Source organism: Eriocheir sinensis, unplaced genomic scaffold (genome assembly GCF_024679095.1).
Source record: "Eriocheir sinensis breed Jianghai 21 unplaced genomic scaffold, ASM2467909v1 Scaffold1165, whole genome shotgun sequence".
NCBI lineage: Eukaryota > Metazoa > Arthropoda > Malacostraca > Decapoda > Varunidae > Eriocheir > Eriocheir sinensis.
In genome coordinates, this window is record NW_026110480.1 from 85,001 (window position 1) to 109,458 (window position 24,458).

The 24,458-nt window shown below is 44.6% G+C and overlaps 1 protein-coding gene across 1 annotated transcript in view; it reads right to left on the reverse strand.

The window, feature by feature from the left end:
• LOC126989416 (nephrin-like) overlaps positions 1-21,992 on the reverse strand; it is a gene marked incomplete at both ends in the record, with an annotated part of 54,116 nt that extends 32,124 nt beyond the window's left edge. The window contains 5 exons of the mRNA XM_050848009.1: positions 6,018-6,085; positions 7,575-7,743; positions 14,889-15,072; positions 17,569-17,681; positions 21,870-21,992. Of these exons, the coding sequence (XP_050703966.1) occupies positions 6,018-6,085; positions 7,575-7,743; positions 14,889-15,072; positions 17,569-17,681; positions 21,870-21,992 (657 nt within the window). The remainder of the gene's footprint in view (positions 1-6,017; positions 6,086-7,574; positions 7,744-14,888; positions 15,073-17,568; positions 17,682-21,869) is intronic.
• Positions 21,993-24,458: the final 2,466 nt, after the last annotated feature.

A 24,458-nucleotide genomic window follows, 5' to 3' on the forward strand; every position in this document is an offset into this window, starting at 1 on the left:
TGAAAACAATGAAAACTAAGTAGCTACTCCAGTTTCAGAGCTGGGTGTCTTTCCGCTTTTTTTCTCCCCATAATGGTAAAAAGAAATGAAGATATATGATTAGTTAACTAGACAAACTATTGGTACGATTTTGATGGGGTGATTTTTTTTTTTTTTCCTTGAATGCCGAAACGAGGATATAGAAATGGAAATGCAAGTTGACTGATTGATTGTTTCTTATTCTCCGTCTTTCCTGCTCTGGTTATTTAGGTATTTATTTATTATCACGATGAAACGAATCGTTCTTCTAAGGGTATTTGCAATGTCTTTAGTGTAATACTTGTGATTCTTATCTCCGTATAAAAGCTCTCGCTGTCCCCGCCGCGCCACTTTCGCCCAGCAATGGATAAAATTGTTTCATGTCAACCTATTTCCACCCCCTTGACGTATCAGAAACTTACTAATAAATAATAATAAAAAAGTAATTCAAAGGCTCTCCACCATTGATGTGTCCGTGTGTAAGTGTGTCCTACTCAAGTGGCAGAAATTCTCTCTCTCTCTCTCTCTCTCTCTCTCTCTCTCTCTCTCTCTCTCTCTCTCAGACACACTTGTACGTATGTCTTATCACCATCGCTCTCTATTTTGTGCTGATTTTTCCTGAATTATAAAATCCAACAGCGAGGTAGCTACATACATGATGCGTGTGTACGACATTTGTTTGCCGAGTGAAGATGTCTCCATTCTTCCTACAAGCCTGTACCGAGCGACAGAGGGAGGGAGGGAAGGAGGGAGGGACGGTGGTTGGTTGGGTGGGTGGGGGAGAGATAGTTACCTCCGTTTTCTTTTATACTCTTTTTCTTTTACTTTCCAGTAGCTTCTTTTCACTCATTATTCATTATTGTTTTACACTATTGATTCGGTGCCAGTACTTAGTGTTCATGAGCGTTATCATTGTTCAGATAAATGAGTTCGATGCTAGGTGTTACAAGCGCGAAAATTCGAAAACGTCGGAGCTTATAGGGTTAAAACTACCCACATGCTGTCCTGAAGACCACCCATCAACCCGGACTCTAGAGGACACCGTCCAAGGGAATCAAGAAGGCGTTCCGGGGGGCAGCAAGCGCCAAGAGAAGATGGCGCCACTATAAACACTTGTCTGTGCCATGACGGGCTGTGGCCGACTACCATCCAGGCCCCTAAAGAGAGCCTACCGGCGCTATAAGCGTATACGTAAAAAGAAAAAAAAGATAGAAACAGGAATGGAGCAGTAGGAAGGGAAGGATGTTGCGACGTGAGGAAAGAAGAAAAGACACGGCTGAGGGGAAGCATAATGTTATTGTAGGGGAGGGAGAGAAAATGGGACAAGAGGGACGAAGGATCCGTAGAAAGAGGAACAGAATTATGCTGGGATCACACATCCGAGATTTCGTTCTGCGACGGTTGGCGATTTTTTAGATTTCTGAAATCGGCATATACGCTCGACATCGTAGCAACGTCCCTGCGATTAGTCGCAATAGTCGCGCGATAAAGTTCGCGCGACTTGCGGGTATCGGCCCGCCGCGCGAACATTTTGGAATGTTCAAAAAAAGTTCGCAGAAAGTCTGCGATATTGGCCAAATCGCACGATTATTCGCACGGTTAAGCGAGAGATCATCGCAGTATGCGCTCGCATACCCTCGTCAAACGCAAGGGGTCGCGTTGTATGCGCACGTATATGCGAGCGACTTTGTACATCGTGCGAATGGCAGCGACGCTGCTTCGGAAAGCGAGATGGCAGCGAACGAACGGAGGTGTGAAAACCGTTGGCGAGCGAGTCGAGCGACCCACCAGTCAGTACGCTCGCACTCACACCGTCCTGCCACACGCCACTACCCTGCCCGCCTGCTGCTACCCGCTGCCTGCCTGCCTGCTTGCCCTTCACCCGCCATTACACCATGCCGAAGGACACCAACAAGACGGCGAAGAGGTCAAGGCACACCCTTCCGCCCAAAGCCACAAAGCCCCCAGCCACTCAGCCCACAGACACTCACCCCCCAGCCACTCAGCCCCCAGTCACTCAGCCCCAAGACACTATACGGCCAAGTTGAGGGGCCCTCCCTTTTATCTATGAGGGGTCGTACAGCGACGCGCCCTCGACGTTTTCTCGACCATGCGTGCGACGTCGAGCGTCGTTGAGCTGCTAGACGAGGGGCGGTCGCGCATAGTCGCCAGGCCCTGCGTTCACCGCGAACCGTCGCAACGGGTTTTATTTTCAAAATTGGGCTCCTCTGCGTACAGTCGCGCGCATTCACGCACGATTCACCTCGACGTCCCCTCGTTTGTCGCCCTCGTGCGTGTATAGGCGAGCGACCCTCCCTCGCCTTGTTGCTGTGAGTTGAAACAGAGGCAAACTCGCAGAGACAATGGCGATGCTCCCACGATTTCGTGCATTTTCAGAATCGCCAACCGTCGCAGAGCGAAATCCCAGATGTGTGATCCCAGCATTATGCTGGGTTCACACATCTATGATTTCGCTCTGCGACGATTGGCGCGATTTGAAAATCGCCAACCGTCGCAGGCGAAATCGTGAGCATCGCCATTGTCTCTGCGAGTTTGCCTCTGTTTCAACTCGTACAGCAACGTGGGTTCGCCTATACGCACACGAGGGCGACAAACGAGGGGACGTCGAGGTGAATCGTGCGTGAATGCGCGCGACTGTACGCAGAGGAGCCCAATTTTGAAAATAAAACCCGTTACGACGGGTTGCGATGAATACAGGGCCTGGCGACCGCGACAGCCCTCGTCTAGCCGCTCGACGACGCTCGACGCATGGTCCAACAAAGTCGAGGGTGCGTCGCTGTACATATAGGCAACACTATCGCGCTCTCTACCATCCATCCCCACACACACATTATATATATATATATATATATATATATATATATATATATATATATATATATATATATATATATATATATATATATATATATATATATATATATATATATATATATATATATATATATATATATATATATATATATATATATATATATATATACACACACACACACACACACACACACACACACACTAACTAACTAACCAGAAATTAATCTTGGCACCCTGCATATCCCGACGCTCTAACGCTAAGGTTATTATTTCGGCTGATCAACCTTATAGGTTTTCAATATGGTAAAATAATACCCATATGGCAACGCCAGTTGCTTGTGTCGACTCAAATTTGATAGTCGGTTAGTAACGAACACCCAGTGCTTCAAGTAAGTAGTAGCCCGTGCTACCCTCCCTTGCTGTTGCTGATATTGCTTTATTGTTTCTTGCTTCTAATTCAGCAGTTCGGGAACGAAGTTAGTTGTTTTGAGGAATATTGGAATTTATTCGTATGGTGTAAGCTTTTCTGCATGTTATACCGTATTTACAACTTATGTAATAAATTGTAAGTGGAAAGAGTTTTACAATCTGTAATAACTTGCCAATAAGCTAATGAAGAAGTCAAGAGAAATACATTATAATTTTACTGTGTACTCTAGCTAATAATTTTGCTGTGTACACTAGCTTATAATTTTGCATTTTGTTAAACCGGGCTATTATTTTGCATTTAGGGATACTATTCTATTATTTTGTATTCATGAAAACTAGGCTATTATTTAGCAGTTAGGAATACGTACTATTCTATTATTTTGGATTCATGAACACTAGGGTATTATTTTGCATTTAGGAAAACTATTCTATTATTTTCCATTCATAAAACTAGGCTATTATTTAGCAATTAGGAATAATATGGTATTATTATAAATTCATGATTACTAGGCTATTATTTTGCAGGGGGGCAGGGTAGCGGTGTGTGGCAGGACAGTGTGAGTGCGAGCGAGTGGTCGCTCGCCAACGGTTTTTCACACCCTCCCGTTCGCTCTCTACCATCTCGCTTTCCGAAGCAGCGTCGCTGCCATACGCACGATGTATGTACAAAGTCGCTCGCATATACGCGCGCATACACCGCGATCCCTTGCGTTTAACGAGGGTATGCGAGCGCATACTGCGATGGTCTCTCGCTTAACCGTGCGAATAATCGTGCGATTTGGCCAATATCGCAGACTTTCTGCGTTTGAACATTTCATAATGTTCGCGCGACGGGCCGGCACCCGCAAGTCGCGCGGACTTTATCGCGCGACTATTGCGACTAATCGCAGGGACGTCGCTACGATGTCGAGCGTATATGCCGATTTCGGAAATTTTAAAAATCGCCAACCGTCGCAGAGCGAAATCGCGGATGTGTGATCCCAGCATTAGAGCAGTAAAAAGGAAGGATGCTGCGATGAGACGAAGGAAGAAAGGATACGGCTGAAGGGTAGGAGGAGGAAATTACTGTAGAAGGAAGACGGGAATGGGGCAGAAGGGACAAGTTAGGAATTTGTCGATGATTAAAACTTTTTCGGCATTCTCGGGGCGTCCGCCGTGAACTATTTCCCCAAGTGTCGTATGGGGAGGCCACGCTGCCTGGCCTATGCTGCTTGCTTCCTCCCATGTCCTCCCTCTTCCTTTGCCCTCCGTCTCCAAGTGTGGCAACGAGAGAAATGGCGCTGGAAGGTATACGTCCCCGATGTCTTCTTACTCTCCCTGATTACTCTATCCCTATATTTTATTATATTTTACTGCTAAACTTTTCCTACTTACTCTATTCCTATTTATTCTATCTATACATAACCTATCTGCTTATTATTTCCTTACTTATTCTATCTATACCTCCTCTCTCTCCATTAACTTACTCCCCTACTTACGCTGGCCTCGTCTTCCAGTTTTCCTTTCTTCTCCCTCTTTTGCTTCTCCTGATGGGCTTATGTTACCCTTACCCTCCTCTCTCTCCCTCTATCTTCCGTTCCCTGTTTCTTCCCGCCAATGTGATATCATCAGTAATGGTATTTGAAGGCATATCTTTCCCTTCGCCTTTCTCCCCGTCATCTATATGTAACCTAATTCCTCCGCTCACTCACCCTTCCTTTACATTTTCTCTTCGGAAGTGTGAGGAAAGGTATAGAAAGGCTTGTACGTCTCCTCTCCTCATTCCTCTCCCTTCTCTTCCCCTCCTCTCCTTCACCTCCCTTTGGAGCTTTCCTTCCTCCTTCCCTCACCTCGCGTTGCTTCTTCAGTCTCTAGTACCCCTAGGACTAAGTGATGCCCATTTACACCAACCACTTTCCTCTGTCTGTCTGTCTGTCTTTCTGTCTGCTTCCCCTCTCTCTCTCTCTCTCTCTCTCTCTCTCTCTCTCTCTCTCTCTCTCTCTCTCTCTCTCTCTCTCTCTCTCTCTCTCTCTCTTTCTCTCTCTCTCTCACTCCACATCTTTCTCCCTTCTCCTTGCTCTCCTTCCATCACACGCGCCCCCTTCATCTTTCACATTTTATTATCTCTTCATTTCTCGCTTTCCCTCAAGTTTGCTCTTCCTCTTATGACCCTTTTGCACGACACTCAAGCTTCTTCAGTCTCGCGTCTTTGGTTTAAGTCTCATGAAGTAAGAAAAGAGGAAGAAATAGAGAAAAATGAGAATGGAGAGCAGTGGTGAGAACGTTTATGATGATGGTGCATGGTGGTGATGGTGGTGGTGGTGATGTCAGTCGTGGTGGTGGTGGCGGTGGTGGTGCAGGTAATGAAGTAGATGAGTGAGCGAGAAGACATAAAAAAAAACGATTCTTTTGACATTCTATTAAGTTTATATTGCAAAAAATGGACGTTCATTTCTTGTTGGATATCACGCATTCATTCGTGTGTTATTCATAATGTGGAATTAAGCAACTTTTACACACATGAGATGAAACAGAAAATCAGTTAAACAATTAATCTAATAGTGTAGTAATACTCAATGCTGGCAAAATATGAACGACATAAATGTTGAGAGGTTATAATAAACAAAAAGAACACACACACAAACATACATAATACAAGTAGGAAAACACACTCTCTCTCTCTCTCTCTCTCTCTCTCTCTCTCTCTCTCTCTCTCTCTCTCTCTCTCTCTCTCTCAGGATGGATGGATGGCTCACCTGTTGCGTCATCACCTGAGAGTCGCTCGCTGTGCCTCTCAGGCGGCGGCGAATAGCCTCTTGTGCTCCTGGGGAAAGGTGAGACAGGCGGTCAGGCTTACGGCGCCGTGAGTAAAGCGGTGCATATTAATAATTAATAGTAAGGGAAACATATGAAAGGAGAGACAGGTGGTCAGGCTTACGTGAGTAAGGCGGTGCGTATTAATAGTAAGGGAAACAGATCACTGGCCGAACAAAGAATGTATCTAAGAAAATAATTTAACACGCAACTTCATACAGTAGGACAAGCGATGCTAATAAAGAATGGTACGAAGGGCTTAGATAACACCACCGAAAAGAAAGTAACTGATATGTTCTCATGGACAGATGGTTATTAATGGGGAAAAGTTAAATATCCTAAAAGAGAATATATGTTTGTTAGGAAATATAGTCCAAAAAGTAAAATAACCAATATGTTACCATGGACACACGGGTATCAAACGAGGGAAAAATGCCAAATATCTTTGATGGGAATTAAGGTTTGTCAGGAAATTTGGTTCACTTGGGGTTCCTTTGGAGGTAAGTGACGCTTCGTACCCTGAGTGTGTGTGTGTGTGTGTGTGTGTGTGTGTGTGTGTGTTGGTACGTGCGCGCGCGCGGGTGCGACGCCTTCATCTGCTCAACACAAACCTCTTCTTTTCCTTTTCCCTCACAGCCACCCTTTCTAAAGAAGAAAAAAACTTATCTTTCTCCTCCTCCTAATTGCCCTCCTTTATATTCTCATTCGTCTATAGCGAGCAAAGGAATAATAATTATCGTCGTGGTCATCAATCCCACGGTTTTCTTCTTTTCCTAATGATCACCGTCATCACCAAAGTTTTTCGTCCTCTCCTTGTCTTATTTTTCCTTCCGTCCCTTTAGCACCGCCACCCTCGCACCACCACCATCAAGTCCTCCTCCTCCCCCTTCTTCTTTTCCTCTTTCTCCTCCTTATCTTCATTATCAAGACCTGCTTCGTTATATATTTATATAAAAAACTCGGATTATATTGGGGCTAAATAATACAAATAACATTATTTTGTTTCTACACAAAGGAAACGCGCGCGCCTGAAGAGAGAGAGAGAGAGGTTACAGACTGAGTGAAAAAAAAAGGAGATTTAGCAAAGGAAAGTCACTTAATACCAACACCACCTCCTCTCTTTTTTACTATTTTAGTTCTTCATATTCTTATATTTCTTCTTTGTTCTCTTATTCCCTCTCATCCATCGGTCCGAACATCATCCCCATCACCATCATCATCATCACCATCATCATGACACATACTTCCACCTATTACTAAATATCATAATTTATTTTTGGTGCCTTCACGCCTCATCCCTTAGAACTGATACTTTTTTTTTATTGGTCTTTTGTCTGTGTCTGATATAAAAAAATCCCATTATACCCTGCCCCCCAAAAATATACCCCAAACCCTCTTCGATCGTCACCATCACCCATCACCATCACACTACCTATTCTTGCGTCCCTCACCACCCTCACCACAAACCTTCACCACCATCATCGCCAACATCATCTTACCTGTTTCCAGCGGTAATCAGAGCTCTGTCGTGCCGCCGCACCCAGAGGCAACGCCCAGCAAGACCCGCCGCCGCCGCTACCGTCAGCACAGCGGCCGCCACCACCAGGCTCACCGGCAGCAGCCCGCCGCCAGGGGCGCCGCTGCCGCCTTCACCGCCCTGCTCGTCCCCTGTGGAAATATTTAAAGGCGATAAGTGGCCTAAAGAAGGACTTGACAGTGTGTGTGTGTGTGTGTGTGTGTGTGTGTGTGTGTGTGTGTGTGTGTGTTTCTATGCTTGTGGTGCAGGGAGGGAAAGGAAGGGTGTGTGTGTGTGTGTGTGTGTGTGTGTGTGTGTGTGTGTGGTGCAGGGAGGGAAGGGAAGAGTGTGTGTATGTGTGTGTGTGTGTGTGTGTGTGTGTGTGTTTCTATGCTTATGGTGCAGGGAGGGAAGGGAAGGGAGAGAGTGTGTGTGTGTGTGTGTTAATGTCGCGTTTGCTTGTGCAGGAAAGCTAAAACCAAACATAGAATAAAAAGGATGTTGCGTGTACACAGGATAATAGGGCGACGGGAAAGTGTGAGGTGAGATGAAATGAGACGAGTAGGCAAGGAAGCAAGGCGAGATGCTTAAAAGGGTATAGTAGTGGATGAAAGGGTGGCGGTTGGCGGTTGAAGGGAATAACAGGCAGTGAGTGCGTAGTGAGGGAATGCACAGGAGGGCGGCTGGGTACACGGGTTGACAGCTGACAAGATAACTTGTAATAAACGTTACCAAAGACTAATGGTTGAGCTTTTCTCTTACAAATAGTGACTCTCATACACTGCTGATTACAGCTGGAAAGTTGAGGGAGTTCATTAACTTTCCAGTCCATTTAATGCATCAAGAAAAGAGGATCCTGCCATTGAGACGGGTCGTGGGTGTCACCGGTCCGGGCCAGAGGACAAAGAAGGAACGAAGGAGCAAGTGGAGTACGACCGAGAGGACAAAAATGACAACGTGGATAAAAGAAGGGCGATAAAGAGGAGAGAATGAGTATACGTGTGTATGTTCGAGGAGTAGGAAGATGAAGAGAATGAGGAGGCATAGCGAGGGGTATAGGATAAAGGAAGTGAAAATCTGATGAATATTATCAAAACTGAAAAGAAAAACGAAATCTGAATTTCTTGCTCGATCGTTCGTTTAATGCGTGTGTTAGAAGAGTTGGGTAATTTCAAGAGAGAGAGAGCACAGTAGAAGAGATGAAACAAGGCTGAAGAATGATTCGCACATACATAGCAGCAGCAGCGGTCAAAGTCACACACACACACACACACACACACACACACACACACACACATGCAGGGGGCCACAGATGACAGGCGGCGAGCAGATACAAACTCGCGTCTCCACACAAAGCGTCGCTGCCGGTCTGGAATGACGCAAATGAGATAACTTTCGGGTTGCCTCCCATTACAGCTCCTCGATCTCTATTATCTCTTGTTCCTGCTCCTACATCGTCTTCCTGTTGCTCCTCTACCATTTTTTTCTTTAATCCTCCTATCCCTTTTCTTTTTCGTCCTCCTACTTCTACTAAACTTCTTTTTTCTCATCCTCATCCTCATCTTATTTGATATAACTCATATTTCTTTTATTCCTCCTCCTCCTCCTTCTAGTACTGCTGAATCACATGCTAGCTCTTGCTCCTCCTCTTACTTTTACAGTTGCTTCTCGTCCTGTTCTTCCTCTCCTCCAGCTGGTACTGCTGTTTCTTTTATTGCATAACCTCCCCCTTCTCCATTAGATTTTTCTCCCTCCTCCTCCAAGAGTTGCTCCATTTTCTTTCTCGTCTTCTTCATCGTTTCCTTCTCCTCCACCTCCTCTTTTTGTGGCTCAGGAACTCTCAATCTTGTTAGTGAAATTACCCTTCAGTGATTTATACGGGTGTGACGTGCATCCCACTACTCTCTCTCTCTCTCTCTCTCTCTCTCTCTCTCTCTCTCTCTCTCTCTCTCTCTCTCTCCCCCAAGATAACATAGTCAGTAATGTCACGGTAGGAGAACACCTCGGTTCTTGCGATCATAAATTAGTGCGCATCGACATTAGAGCTCAAACATCAGTGACTGAAAATTAAGTAAAGGTGCCCAATTTCAAAAGAGCTAACTATCAGATGACGACAATGTAGAGGAAGTCTGGCTAAGCTTTAAAAATCATATACTCACTCAGCAGAACATATTCGTCCCTTTGTGTGAGAAGCGAAGAAACACTAATAAAACCCCACCTTGGTTTAATAGCGAGATTAAACACTCAGTCAAGGAGAGAAAATTGTTTTAAAAGTTAAAGAAAGAACAAAGCGCGCCCGAAAACATTAGACTTTATCATGATGCCAGGCGACGAGTAAAAATATTAGTATGGCAAGCAAAGCGAAGATATGAAGAAACTATTGCAGCCAATTGTAAAAATAATCCGAAATTCTTCTTCAGTTACATAAACAACAGAAAGGCGATCAGAAGTTGGACCTTTAACAAACAGTGATGGTGCACTAGTGACTGACAGCCAACACATTGCAAACCTCTTAAACAATTACTTTTCCTCGGTGTTTAATACTAACAGTCTTCCCACCACTACCACCATCACCAGTACTAATGTAAATCTCGAGCATGCATTGCCTAATTTTGAAATAACAACCGATGAAGTCCTTAAAGCTCTCCATTCACTTAAAACAAATAAAAGTCCCAGACCTGACAAAGTATATCCTATACTGTTTAAAGAAACAAAGAGCGAAATACTCTCCTCCCTTACAACCATATTCAATATGTCCTTGTGACAAAGTATATCCTATACTGTTTAAAGAAACAAAGAGCGAAATACTCTCCTCCCTTACAACCATATTCAATATGTCCTTGCGACAAGGCATTGTCCCTTCGGATTGGAAAAAGGCTAACGTGACACCAATTTTTAAGAAAGGAGACAAAAAATACCAGGTAATTACAGGCCCATTAGTCCAACTTCAGTTGTAGGTAATGTACGTGAGAGCATAATTAGAGAAAAAAATGTGAGTTACCTTGAAAGCCACTCGTTAATTGGGGATTAACAACATGGCTTCCGTAACAAAAGATCCTGCATATCAAACCTATTGACCTTTTATAACGACCTCTTCTCAGTTTATGACGTAACCAAATCATTGGATGTAGTCTATCTTGATTTCCAGAAAGCGTTTGATAAAGTCCCACATCATAAATTATAAATTAAAGCAAATAGGTATTGACGCTCAAGTAAAGCAATGGATCGCGAATTGGTTGAGCAACAGACAACAAAGAGTGGTGATTGACTGATTTAACTCAGAGTGGGCGCCGGTCACTAGTGGCGTCCCTCAGGGCTCGGTTCTTGGCCCAGTGCTCTTCATTATTTACATCAACGATGTGGATGTTAGACTCAATAATCGCATTAGCAAATTTGCAGACGACACAAAGATTGGTAACTCGGTTCTCACAGACGAAGACAGGCAAAGCCTCCAAGAGGATTTGCACAAAATTTCAGCTTGGTCGGATAGATGGGAGATGCCCTTAAACGTAGACAAGTGCCAGGTCCTTCAAGTTGGAACAAGAAATAAGAAGTTCGATTACGAAATGCGCGGCGTTAAACTCACAAGCGTTCAATGCGTTAAGGACCTGGGGGTCAAAATCGCGTCAAACCTCAAATTCTCACAGCAATGCATCGATGCAGCAAATAAAGCGAACAGAATGTTGGGCTTCATTAAAATAAACTTTTTATTCAAGAATAAAGATGTAATACTTCCGCTCTACAAGAGTTTAGTCAGACCCCCACTACAGTTTTGGTCTCCCCACCATGCAAAGGACATTGCTAAATTAGAAGGTGTTCAGCGTCGGGCAACAAAAATGATCCCTTCCTTGCGCAACAGATCTTACGAAGAAAGGCTTTCCACCCTTAACATGTCTCTTGAGAAACGTAGCCTCCGAGGAAAACTGATCGAATGTTTTAAAATACTTAATTGTTTCACGGATGTAGACAGATCAAAATTGTTTATGATTGATGACACTTTGCGAACGAGGAACAATTGCATAAAACTCAAATGTAGACAAGTAAATTCAGACTGCACCAAATTTTTCTTCACCAACGTTGTAGTGCGATAATAGAATAAGCCCCCACCTTCAGTGGTCCAGTGTAACACGATTGACTCCTTTAAAAACAAGCTCGACCGTCACTTCCTTCAACTTAATATTAACTAGAGTAGAAATGCAACATTTTGGAACCATCTGATTAATGTAGAATCACTTAGGTTTATGGACAGGCCACCTAGTCTGGACCATGGGGTTTGTGTGGCCTGATTTTCTTTGTAAATCTATCTATATAAATCTCTCTCGGCAATGTGGTACTTACAGAATGTGACAGGCGGAGCCTACAAGAAGATTTGCGTAAAATATCAGATTGTTCAGTATAATGGGAAATGCCTTTTAATATAAACAAATGCCAGATTCTGCAGTTTGGATCTAGAAATATAAAGAAGGACTATGAAGTTTGCGTCTAACCTCAAGTTTTCCCAGCAGTGCAACGAGTCCGTTAAAAAAAGCAAACAGGATGATGGGTTTGATTAAGAAAAATGTTGCATTATAGAATAAAGATGTTATACTACCTTTGTATAATAGTTTCGTCAGACCTCATTTGGATTATGCCGTTCAGTTTTGGTCTCCCCACCATGCGAAATCAATCAATCAATCAATGGGGGCATACGCCGGGGGGTGCGTCGCCTCGCCCAGCCTACGACGCCAAGCCCGGGGGTCCCTCCCCTCCGGGCGAGTCTCCATGCAGGCCCCCTTCCCAACCCGAGTACCTCCCGGCAGGATCTATCGACTTGCTCCAGCCACGAACTCCGTGGGTGTCCCCTTGGCCTCTTCCACTCAGGATTGTCTCTTACAGAGACAACCCGATGAGCAGGATCAGCTTCCGGAGATGGCGTTGACGGACTATTCAGGTAATATATGTCGAATCAGTCCCACAGAGTAGTCGTTGGTTTGACACAAAGTCATTTCAGCGACATCCCATGATTCTGCGTAGACACTTATTACCAAAGGCATCAATCCGCCTCTCCAAGTCCCCATTTAGTGTCCATGTCTCACAACCGTAGAGTAAAACAGGGAGCACAAGGGACTTGAAGATCCGGATCTTTGTCCTTCTGAACAGGTACCGACAACGCCATATACTCGTGTTGAGCGAGTCCATAACACTGAGGGCCAGACCAATCCGCCATAAGACTTCCTGGCCAGACTCACCGTTGTTATGAACTACGCAACCAAGATACGTGAAACTTTCTGAGATCTCAACGTTCTCGCCACACGCATGAACAGACTGTACTGTGTCATCCTACAAGCCCCCAAACACTTGTATTTTGGTCTTGGCCCAGGAGACCTGGAGTCTCAAGGGCATCGCCGCCTCGTGCAGTGCCTCGAGAGCCATCATCAAAACGTCCAGCGACTCCGCCAGGATTACTGCATCAGCAAAAACAAGGTCAGTGACCCTGGTATTGCCAATGGATGCTCCGCAATGACTCTCGCCCATGACTCTGCCCAGTACCCAGTCCATACAAGTGTTGAAAAGCGATGGGGTTAGGACACAGCCCTGCCTCACTCTCGCATTCACGGAAAAGAAGCAGGACAAGCCCCCCCACCACCCACCCACCCACCCATACACACACTTAACAGCACTCTCTGTCCCGGAATACAGGCCAGTCAGCAGACCAATAGTCCTCGCAGGAATCACACGGAGTCGCAGAAGATCCCAGAATGCCTCACGATGCACTGAATCAAATGCCTTCTTGAGATCGACATAGGCTGCAAGCATCCCCTGTCGAAACTCACGTCGGCGCTCCATGCGAAAGACATTGCTAAATTAGAAGGTGTTCAGCGTAGAGCAACCAAGATGATTCCTTCATTACGAAACAAACCCTACGAGGAAAGGTTGTCACATCTTAACCTGTTTTCTCTTGAAAAACGCCGCCTAAGAGGAAAACTGATCGAGTCCTTTAAAATGCTTAACGGTTTTACCAACGTGGATCCGACCAAGCTCTTTGTGATGGATGATTAGACGCAAACGATAAATAATGGCGCTAAACTCAAATGTAGACAAGTTCATTCAGATTTCACAGAATTCTTCTTCACTAATGCTGTCGTTCGAGATTGAAACAGATTACCACTATTAATGGTACATTGTAACTCGATTGCATCGCTTAAGAATAATCTTTACCGCTATCTCCTCCAACTCAATGTTCACTAGGTCAGTTTCAACGTCATGGTGGCCGCATAACAACTGTCACTTAGGTTTAGGACAGACCACCTAGTTTGGGCCTTAGGGCCTGTGTGGTTTGGTTATCTATGTAATTCTCTCTCTCTCTCTCTCTCTCTCTCTCTCTCTCTCTCTCTCTCTCTCTCTCTCTCTCTCTCTCTCTCTCTCTCTCTCTCTCTCTCTCTCTCTCTCTCTCTCTTACTTGATACTCGGGCATTCACTGTGTGTGATGGATTGAGCCCATTTTCCTTACCTTCCCATCCTTGTTTAATCTACCCTTCCTTCCTTCCCTTCCATTCTCTTCCCTATCTCTCCCCAGCAATATGTAATGGCCCTGTCAGTAATTCTCACCGGAGTTACTGATTCCACTTGAAGGCTCCGTCCGCCCCGCCTCGGCGAAATCACCTGCTCCGTCCCGCTAACTCCCTCCCAACCTCCGATTCCTGGAATTTTCATTATTTCGGCTAACTCTACCTATTTTCTCTTTTTTGTTTGTTGTTTCTGTCGTTTTTTCCATTATTTGTTTCTTTGATGTGTAGGCTGTATTTTTTATATTTTTTTTCTAAAGCATAAAAGCCAATTTATATGTTATTTGAAATTGTTTTGCGTATTTCTCGTTTTGTTTCCCGCCGTCACAGATTTTAATGAGTTTTCTGTATATATTATTTTACGGAATTGTGGTTTGTTTTCACTGATTTTTAGTATATTCATTTCTATAGAGAAGTTGTTTTTAAACCTTTACTTTCAATTCCGTGTTCATTCCGTTCCAAAAAATATAATTTTCTGATTTTTTTTACTTATATTCCTTTCGTGGTAAGTCTGATTTGATCTTCTATCTCCTTGTACTTTTCCCTTTTTATTATTAATCTGATTCTTGGCATCACGCCACTGTTAAGCCCCTTGTTTAATGTTTATATCATATCACTGAATGCTGTGTTCACTGACCTTTAAAATCTCTCTCTCTCTCTCTCTCTCTCTCTCTCTCTCTCTCTCTCTCTCTCTCTCTCTCTCTCTCTCTCTCTCTCTCTCTCTCTCTCTCTCTCTCCCCCCTGCTACTCACTCATCCTGTTCTCGGCCATCTTGTAGGTGAGCGCCTCCAGCTTCACGGGGTCGGAGCTGCCCAGGTTGTTCCTCGCCGTCACCTGGATGATGTAGTCAAGGCCAGGTGTGAGGCCCTCCAGGGTGAAGGTTGGGGACTCGGAAGTCACATTCCCCTGTCCCCGGCCCGTCACCGCCTCAAACACCTGCCGGGGAGAGGACGCAGGTGGTGGGATGGATCAGGTGGTCGGGGGAGAGGGGAGGGATGTGGTGTATGGTCAGGGACATTTGAAATTCATGGGCCTAGTTAGAGTCTAATATGTACATATTATGCACAGGTTATCTAGCACAGGTGGCGGTAAGGGACAGGTGTGGGAGGATGATGGGATGGGTGTTGCATAAGGTCATTGATTTTGGTGTTATCGGAGTAGGAGTTACTCTTTGTGCTGAGGTCATCGTACAACCAGTTGGAGAGTAATAAGGATGACTATCAACAGGAAATACGATAGAAACTGAGGTATGTTGCGCAAGACCATGAATTTTGAGATTATTGGATGTGATATTATTACAGATTCATGCTATTAGTTACAATTAATGACAGGAGGAGTGATAATTCAGATGAAAAAGTGACCTATAAATAATTCATACCGAGAGACGAATGTTGTCACTATTTTATTTACTGATACTGGCTCAAATATTCTTCTCCATCCCAATATGACGATTCATTCGGATTACTCAAGCAGGACTGGCTTTGTTTATATAACACGGGTCACATTATTAATGTATCTGTTGCATTATTTATTATTATTTTACCCCCATGCTGCCCGCCCAGATTTTCGATTAACCCTAACTTCAGCGAATTCGGTCAAATGGAGTGCCGGGGGTTGAGAAGGGGGCCGCATGGGCCAAGCAAGAGTCATACATCACGGCAGTCACTATAAATAAAATTCACCTAAGCCTCTAGCGGGCTCGGGTCGTCCAAGAGACACACCTCAAAGGAGCCTACCGGCACGGTAGGTATAACCTAAAAAAAAAAAAAAAAAATGTGGATCACAACTCTGTCCCGTTTATCAGCTTCAATAACAGCGCTCCGGTGTCCACGCAACCAACGCGCTTACGCAACAAGGTGGAAACGAAGCATTGTGTCGCGTGCGATGGAGACCTCGTGCCATCTGTCATACCCTAAGGTCGCCATAAAACTTTTTTTTTTTTTTTTTTTACATTCCTCACAGCTCACCTATACCCCCCCCCCCCCATCCCCAGACCTTCGGTGCCCCTCATCAGTGGCCGTCACCATGGTAAGGTAATCTCCGTCGCGCATGAAATCACGCGGCGCGGGACACTGGAAAGTCAGGCTTTCTTCCTTCATAACTTTTTATTTTTATTTTTGTGACAAAGTTATTAATGTAGATCGTAAAATGCGAGAACCACTGCGTTTACTACATAAGAAAAGTAATAATAAAACGAAAGGAAAAAGCAAAGGAAAAGTTGAGGACATTCCCTATAGCTGCGCGTGGCCTCGGTGCTCATTTTCGTCGCATCGGCTCTTGAGCCTATGGTGGGTAAAAACCCATTGCCCCGGGGGACAGCGGAGGGTGTGACATCCGGACTACCATAGTTTACCTTCCAGGTTTCCAAAATAACCATTTACCAACAACTCTGAAAGGGAGGATAAACAGCTGGGTGAGCTGCAGGCCGGCGCCAGGGCCAGTATTCGAGCACGGAACCGCGGATTCGTTGTAAGGGATGCTAATCACTTTACAGCGAAGGCACTTGCCTCCGTGTATATGGTGTATGTAGGTACACGATCAAAGCATGCAGTCCACTGGGACATTAAAACTGCTGACTGTATATGATCTTATCCATCGTACAGTAGAGTACCGCAAACAAGTAAACTAGTATTCCCTGTAGTTGGCCACTGGACTACTGTGCCAACCACCTTTCCTCATGAATTGTGAGAAACAACGGCTCCACACACCTCTTGACACATTCCAGTCATTCGTAGTACAGAATGACTTTTTTGTCGATCACTGCTGTGCTCATGGGTATTTCCATTACAGAAAAGAACACCAGTTGTAAAATATCACAAATACGTAGACTGCAGTAAAATTTGCAGTTGATGTTCACATAATGGAAGAAGAATGCGTTGCCTTTCTGGGCAAAACGTGAGGTTTGGCCCCATTTGGGATGACAGCGAAATACAGGTCTGTGTCTCCCCCTCCCCGTGGTGTCAGACTTCATTTTATGCTGCATAACACTACAACATCGACAAGGCCCTGCTTCATAGAGAGCTTCAGAACATTGTTTACGTGTAAAAATGCAAGCGTTGTTTCTTCTGTAAAGATGATACTTCTGTTGAAAGATTTCAACAGCATTGTAAACGGTAAAGTGTGTCAAACTGATGTTCTTGGCTTGAGTTTTCGTTTCATACCGAATATTATTTCGCTGCGAACGGCCAGGTACTCTAGTAGGAAAGTCAGGCAAGTTCAGATCAAATCAGGTGTCAGGTATGGTAAGGACCGGTCAAGTGTGATGGTAGATCACACACACACACACACACACACACACACACACACACACACAAGCAAACAAATACACACACACACACACACACACACACACACAATCAAACACACACACACACACACACACACACACACACACACACACACACACACATACATACATACACACAAACATACCTTGGCAATGAAGACCTGCTGCAGGCCACCGTCAAACCCAGGCGTGCATTCCACCGCCAGTGAGTTATAGGTCTTGTTCACCACGAGGCATCGCGCAGGCTGCTCCGGGCGACCTGCGGGGGGCGGGAGGTCAGTGGAGATTGGGGGTGGGTGGGGGGCTGTTTCGATGGACAGGGGTGTGGGTGAGAGGTAGGTAACTGCTGAGTGTTGGCGACCTGCCGGAGGCAGGAGGTCAGAACAGGCTGGGTCTTGGGGGAACAGGTGAGACTCAGTGAGACGAGGTGAGAGGCAGATCATTGGGGAGTGTTGGCGACCTATGGGGACCGGGGGGACAGTGCAGGTTGGGAGAGGGCTTCCTGTGGGGAAAGATGAGACGGAGAGAGGCAGGCCATTGAAGAGTGTTGGCGACGTGGCGTAGGGTGAGCGGAAGAGGAGGGAAGGCCATGGAAAAGAGAGGATGTTGGGAGGGTGATGGAGGTGCTACCGAAGGAGAGGTACAGGGGTAAGTGGGGTCAGGACTGAATCATAATAGTCATATAATTAAAATAGGAAAAGTGTGACCTGGGGGAAGAAATGAAAGCAATATCAATCTCCTCCCAAAGCACTCTGAGTTAGATAAGACAAGGGCGCAAGGACAGGGATTCTCCTGAAAAAAGGAAAAGCTACTTTAATAAAGGAGAAAAATGCACCTTAAATTTCCCTTCTCCATCCCTTACCAGCACGAGACTACAGACACTGACACAAATTGGATGGAGGGGAATCACACACACACACACACACACACACACACACACACGGCCCGGTAGCTCAGGGGTAGAGCGTCTGGGTCACAACCAGAAGGACCGGGGTTCAATTTCCCGGCCGGGTGAAGATAAGTTGGGTTTATCTTCTTTTACGTGTAGCCCCTGTTCACCTAGCAGTGAATAGGTACGCGACGTCAGGCAAAGAGTTGTGACCTCCTTGTCGCGGTGTGTTGTGTGTGAGTAGACTCAGTCCTTCCCAAAGATCGGTACTATGAGCTCTGTGCTCTTCCGTAGGGGAACGGCTGGCTGTCTCGAGAGAGACCCGCAGCAGACCAAGAGGTGAATTACACACACACACACACACACACACACACACACACACACACACACACACACACACACACACACACACACACACACACACTCTCTCTCTCTCTCTCTCTCTCTCTCTCTCTCTCTCTCTCTCTCTCTCTCTCTCTCTCTCTCTCTCTCTCTATTTACCCGTGTAAATAGACGCCGTGCATCACAACAAACCCGTAACCGTGATCCCGCAAGTACCACCACCTCTATTACTAAGCCTCTAGATAACTTAAAAATCCTTAGTTTCAATGCGCGTAGCCTAAGCAACAAATTTGATGAACTGAGATGTCTTGCTTTAACAGAAAATTTTGACATAATTGCTATAACCGAAACATTTATCGACACCACAAATATTGATTTAAGTTCCGAATACAACATAGATGGCTACAGACTCTTCAACAAAGATCGTGTAAACCGTAGAGGCGGTGGCGTCGCCCTTTATGTCAAAAGTTATTTGCAACCCACTGACAAAACACCGGGAAACAGTAACGTTGAACATTTGTGCGTGCGAGTAAACATTGCAAAAGTCAACTTAAATATATCTGTCACCTACAGACCTCCCGGGCAATCACTCGATGACGACCTTGAAATGTACAGCGTCTTAAGGCAGTCACTTAATAACAGCGACTCACTGATATTAGGAGACTTTAACCTCCCCTATATCGACTGGGCGACACTGTCAGGTACAGAAGGCGAGTCACATAGAATGATCGAATTTCTAGAAGAAAATTATCTAAGCCAAATGGTTTCTGAGCCAACTCGACAAAATAATATACTCGACCTTGTTATAACGACCCAAGATAACCTAATCAGTAGTGTCACGGTAGGAGAACACCTCGGTTCTTGCGATCATAAATTAGTGCACGTCGACATTAAAGCTCAATCATCAGTGACTGAAAATAAAGTAAAGGTGCCCAATTTCAAAAGAGCTAACTTCGTAGAAATCCGCCAAAAACTAACAGAAATACAACTATCAGATGACGGCAACGTAGAGGAAGCCTGGCTAAGCCTTAAAAATCACTTACTCACTCAGCAGAACACATTCGTCCCCTTGTGCGAGAAGCGAATTAACACTAATAAAAGCCTACCGTGGTTTAATAGCGAAATTAAACAATCAGTCAATGAGAGAAAATTGTTTTACAGGTTAAAGAAAGAACAAAGCACGCCCGAAAACATTAGACTTTATAATGATGCCAGGCGACGAGTAAAAAGACTAGTAGGTCAGGCAAAGCGTAGATACGAAGAAAATATTGCAGCCAACTGTAAAAATAATCCGAAATCTTTCTTCAGTTACATAAACAACAGAAAGGCGATCAAAAGTGGTATTGGACCTTTAACAAACAGCGACGGTGCACTAGTGACTGACAGCCAACACATTGCAAACCTCTTAAACAATTACTTTTCCTCGGTGTTTAATACTAACAGTCTTCCCCTCGCTACCACCAACACCAGTACTATTGTAAATCTCGAGCATGCATTGCCTAATTTTGAAATAACAACCGATGAAGTCCTTAAAGCTCTCCATTCACTTAAAACAAATAAAAGTCCTGGACCTGACAAAGTATATCCAACTCTGCTGAAAGAAACAAAGAGCGAAATACTCTCCTCCCTCACAACCGTATTCAATATGTCCTTGCGACAAGGCATCGTCCCTTCAGATTGGAAAAAGGCTAACGTGACACCGATTTTCAAGAAAGGAGACAAAAATGTACCAGGTAATTACAGGCCCATTAGTCTAACTTCGGTTGTAGGTAAGCTACTTGAGGGCATAATTAGAGACAAAATTGTGAATTACCTTGAAAGCCACTCATTGATTGGGGACTCACAACATGGCTTCCGAAACAAAAGATCCTGCCTATCAAACCTATTAACCTTTTATAACGACCTCTTCACTGTTTATGACGTAACCAAATCACTGGACGTAGTCTATCTTGATTTCAATAAAGCGTTTGATAAAGTCCCGCATCATAAATTACTTTACAAATTAAAGCAAATAGGTATTGACGGTCAAGTAAACCAATGGATCGCGAATTGGTTGAGCAACAGACAACAAAGAGTAGTGATTGACGGATTTAACTCAGAGTGGGCGCCTGTCACTAGTGGCGTCCCTCAGGGCTCGGTCCTTGGCCCAGTGCTCTTCATTATTTACATCAACGACGTGGATGTTGGACTCAATAACCGCATTAGTAAATTTGCAGACGACACAAAGATTGGCAACTCGGTTCTCACTGACGAAGACAGGCAAAGCCTCCAAGAGGATTTGCACAAAATTTCAGCTTGGTCGGATAGATGGGAGATGCCCTTTAACGTAGACAAGTGCCAGGTCATTCAAGTTGGAACGAGGAATAAGAAGTTCGAATACGAAATGCGCGGCGTTAAACTCAAAACCGTTCAAACCGTCAAAGACTAGGTGGTCAAAATCGCGTCAAACCTCAAATTCTCACAGCAATGCATCGATGCAGCAAATAAAGCGAACAGAATGTTGGGCTTCATTAAAAGAAACTTTGTATTCAAGAATAAAGATGTAATACTCCCGCTCTACAACAGTTTAGTCAGACCCCACTTGGAATATGCGGTACAGTTTGGTCTCCCCACCATGCAAAGGATATTGCTAAATTAGAAGGTGTTCAGCGTCGGGCAACGAAAATGATCCCTTCCTTGCGCAACAAATCCTACGAAGAAAGGCTTTCTACCCTTAACATGTTCTCTCTTGAGAAACGTCGCCTCCGAGGAAAACTGATCGAATGTTTTAAAATACTTAATGGTTTCACGAATGTAGACAGATCAACATTGTTTATGATCGATGACACTTTGCGCACGAGGAACAATGGCGTAAAACTCAGATGTAGACAAGTAAATTCAGACTGCACCAAATTTTTCTTCACCAACGTTGTAGTGCGAGAATGGAATAAGCTTCCACCGTCAGTGGTCCAGTGTAACACGATTGACTCCTTCAAAAATAAGCTCGACCGTCACTTCCTTCAACTTAATATCAACTAGAGTAGAAATGCAACGTTTTGGAGTCTTCTGATTAATGTAAAATCACTTAGGTTTAAGGACAGACCACCAAGTCTGGACCATGGGGTCTGTGTGGTCTGATTTTCTATGTAAATCTATGTAAATCTCTCTCTCTCTCTCTCTCTCTCTCTCTCTCTCTCTCTCTCTCTCTCTCTCTCTCTCTCTCTCTCTCTCTCTCACCTGCGGGCACCACGTGGAAGAGGCAGGGCTGGGTCATCTTGCCCACGTTGTTCTGGGCCCAGCACTGCAGCGTCCCGTAGCCCTGGTGGGTGCGGGCCACGAACTCCACAGCGCTGTTTCCGTCTGGCGGGGAGGGAGAAAAGGTAATCATTACATCAATCACAGCACCTGATTATTTAAATAATAATGGAGGTATTTCTCGAATCTTGAGAGATGTACAGGGCAAATTCAATCTGGTGGAAGGGAAACAAGAGATTATGTTGCTAAAGCCCGGCATTTTGAACGCTTCTCATGATGATGATACTCCCATATTCCGCAAGGTGTACACACATGGGTGTCTCCGTCTGTCAAGGGAACACACACCAGGAATCAGGTTTACCTCAGCATTTTACTTTGTAGCATAAATCAAAACAAGGAAAGAGAGAAAATATAACATCAAACGAGAAAATAGGCGACGTGGTGAAACATTTATCTGGAATAAGGATATTCCGATGGAGAAGATGTGAAAGAAGCGTAAGATAGGAAACGAGAGTTATGTGGTATTGCTGGTGTCCTCTTCCTCCTGTCCTTGCTCTTCCTTCCTCCTTCTCATTCTCCTTCTACACTTACTCTTTTTTCTTGTTCTACTATTTTTCTTTTTAAACATGATTATCACCAGCCTTATCATTTACTGCTACTTAATCATCATATAATTATCATCCCACTATTTCTATTCAATCCTCTCGTTTCCTTCTTCTCCTCCTTTCGCTACTCTTTCGTCTATCATCTTTGGGGGGCGACTAAGGGTATTTTTTTTAGGAATATATTTAAAATCGGACAAATACGTTTTTTTCGCTCAGCATGGCCGGGATAGCCAAAATTGCCATGTGGTGAGATTTGTTTTCGTAAAATTAAAGCCCCTCACCCCTGGAAGCCATATTTAAATGGCCCGCGCTATTGCGTCATAGCCTGACTCGCGCGCCAACACATGCTGTATCATTCAGTGCTTGTATGTACATAAAATTTGCATTAGAATATTTTATTTTCTCCGTAAATTTTGTCATCTGTCATTCCTCTCGTGCCGGATCGCAGGGAGGGTGTGAGTCGAGGAGAGGAGTGCGGCGGAGCAAGTCCCTACCCAGACAACAACGGGGAAGGGCAGGCAACCTGTTCGTTTGTACTCCAGCCAAATAAAGGTCCTCAGAAATGACGTACAAACGCAAGTTGAGTAGCAAGAGAGCCATCAACTTGAAGAAGGCTTCTCGAACAAGATGGAGCGGCCAAGACCAGGAAGGGAGCAGTTTAGGAGCTTATGAGGGACTCGTGATCCTGCCACGCTCACCCGCCGCTCATCACCACCGCCTGCTCCACCACCAGCTGATTCGCCACTCCCTACACCGAGTACCTTATCATGCCCTTCTCCACCACCACCTGCTTCATCACCACCTATTCCACCACCACCTACATCACCACCAGCTGCAGAATCATTGCCACATGAAACATCACTGCAGCTCCGACTACTCAGTGTCCCACTAACCGACATCTTTAAGATGTCGCTAAATACTGGCTATGTGCCGAGCCTATGGAATGTAGCTAATGTGACGTCGATTTTCAAAAAGGGGGACAGGTCAGTTGCTTCAAACTATCGCCCAATTAGCTTAACATCGGTTATAGGCAAGATGCTAGAGTCCATAATAGTCAGGAACATTCGGGAGCATCTAGAGAAACATAGCTTAATTCACGACTCGCAGCATGGGTTCACGAAAGGTAGGTCATGCCTCACTAATCTCTTGTCCTTCTACAATAAAGTATTTGAGGCGGTAGACAGAGATGAAAATTATGATGTAATCTATCTTGATTTTAGTAAAGCGTTTGACAAAGTTCCTCACCAACGACTGTTGCTTAAATTACAGGCTCACGGAGTAGAGGGTAAAGTTTTGAACTGGGTCAAGGCGTGGCTTAGCAATAGGAAGCAAAGAGTGGAAATCAATGGTAAAAGATCTGACTGGGGATTTGTTACGAGTGGGTGTCCCACAAGGTTCGGTATTAGGTCCACTTTTGTTTATTATTTATATCAATGACTTAGATACAGGAATTAGTAGTGATGTCAGTAAGTTTGCAGATGAAACCAAGATCGGTGAGTAATTGAGTATTCTCAGTATTCTCCAGGGTGAACTGAACAGATTGTATGACTGGGCGGATAAATGGTAGATGGAGTTCAATGTAGGGAAGTGCAGTATTCTGAGTGTAGGTAGGAATAACCCCTCTCATAACTATTGCTTTAATGACACTCATAAGCAGGTCTAGGTGCGAGAGGCATTTAGGGGTCTTAGTGAGCTCTGATCTCCGTCCAAGGGCACAATGCATTCAAGCTAGAAATCGAGCAAATAGGGTACTGGGATTTATTTCAAGGAGCGTAAGCAACAGAAGCGCCGAAGTTTTCCTCAAACTATATTTAGCATTAGTTAGACCTCATCTTGACTATGCGGTTCAATTCTGCTTCTGGTTCTGGATATCAAAATGTTAGAATCAGTGCAGAGGAGAATGACTAAGATGATTCAGGGGTTGATAAACTTGCCATACGAGGAAAGACTCAAACAGTTAAACTTG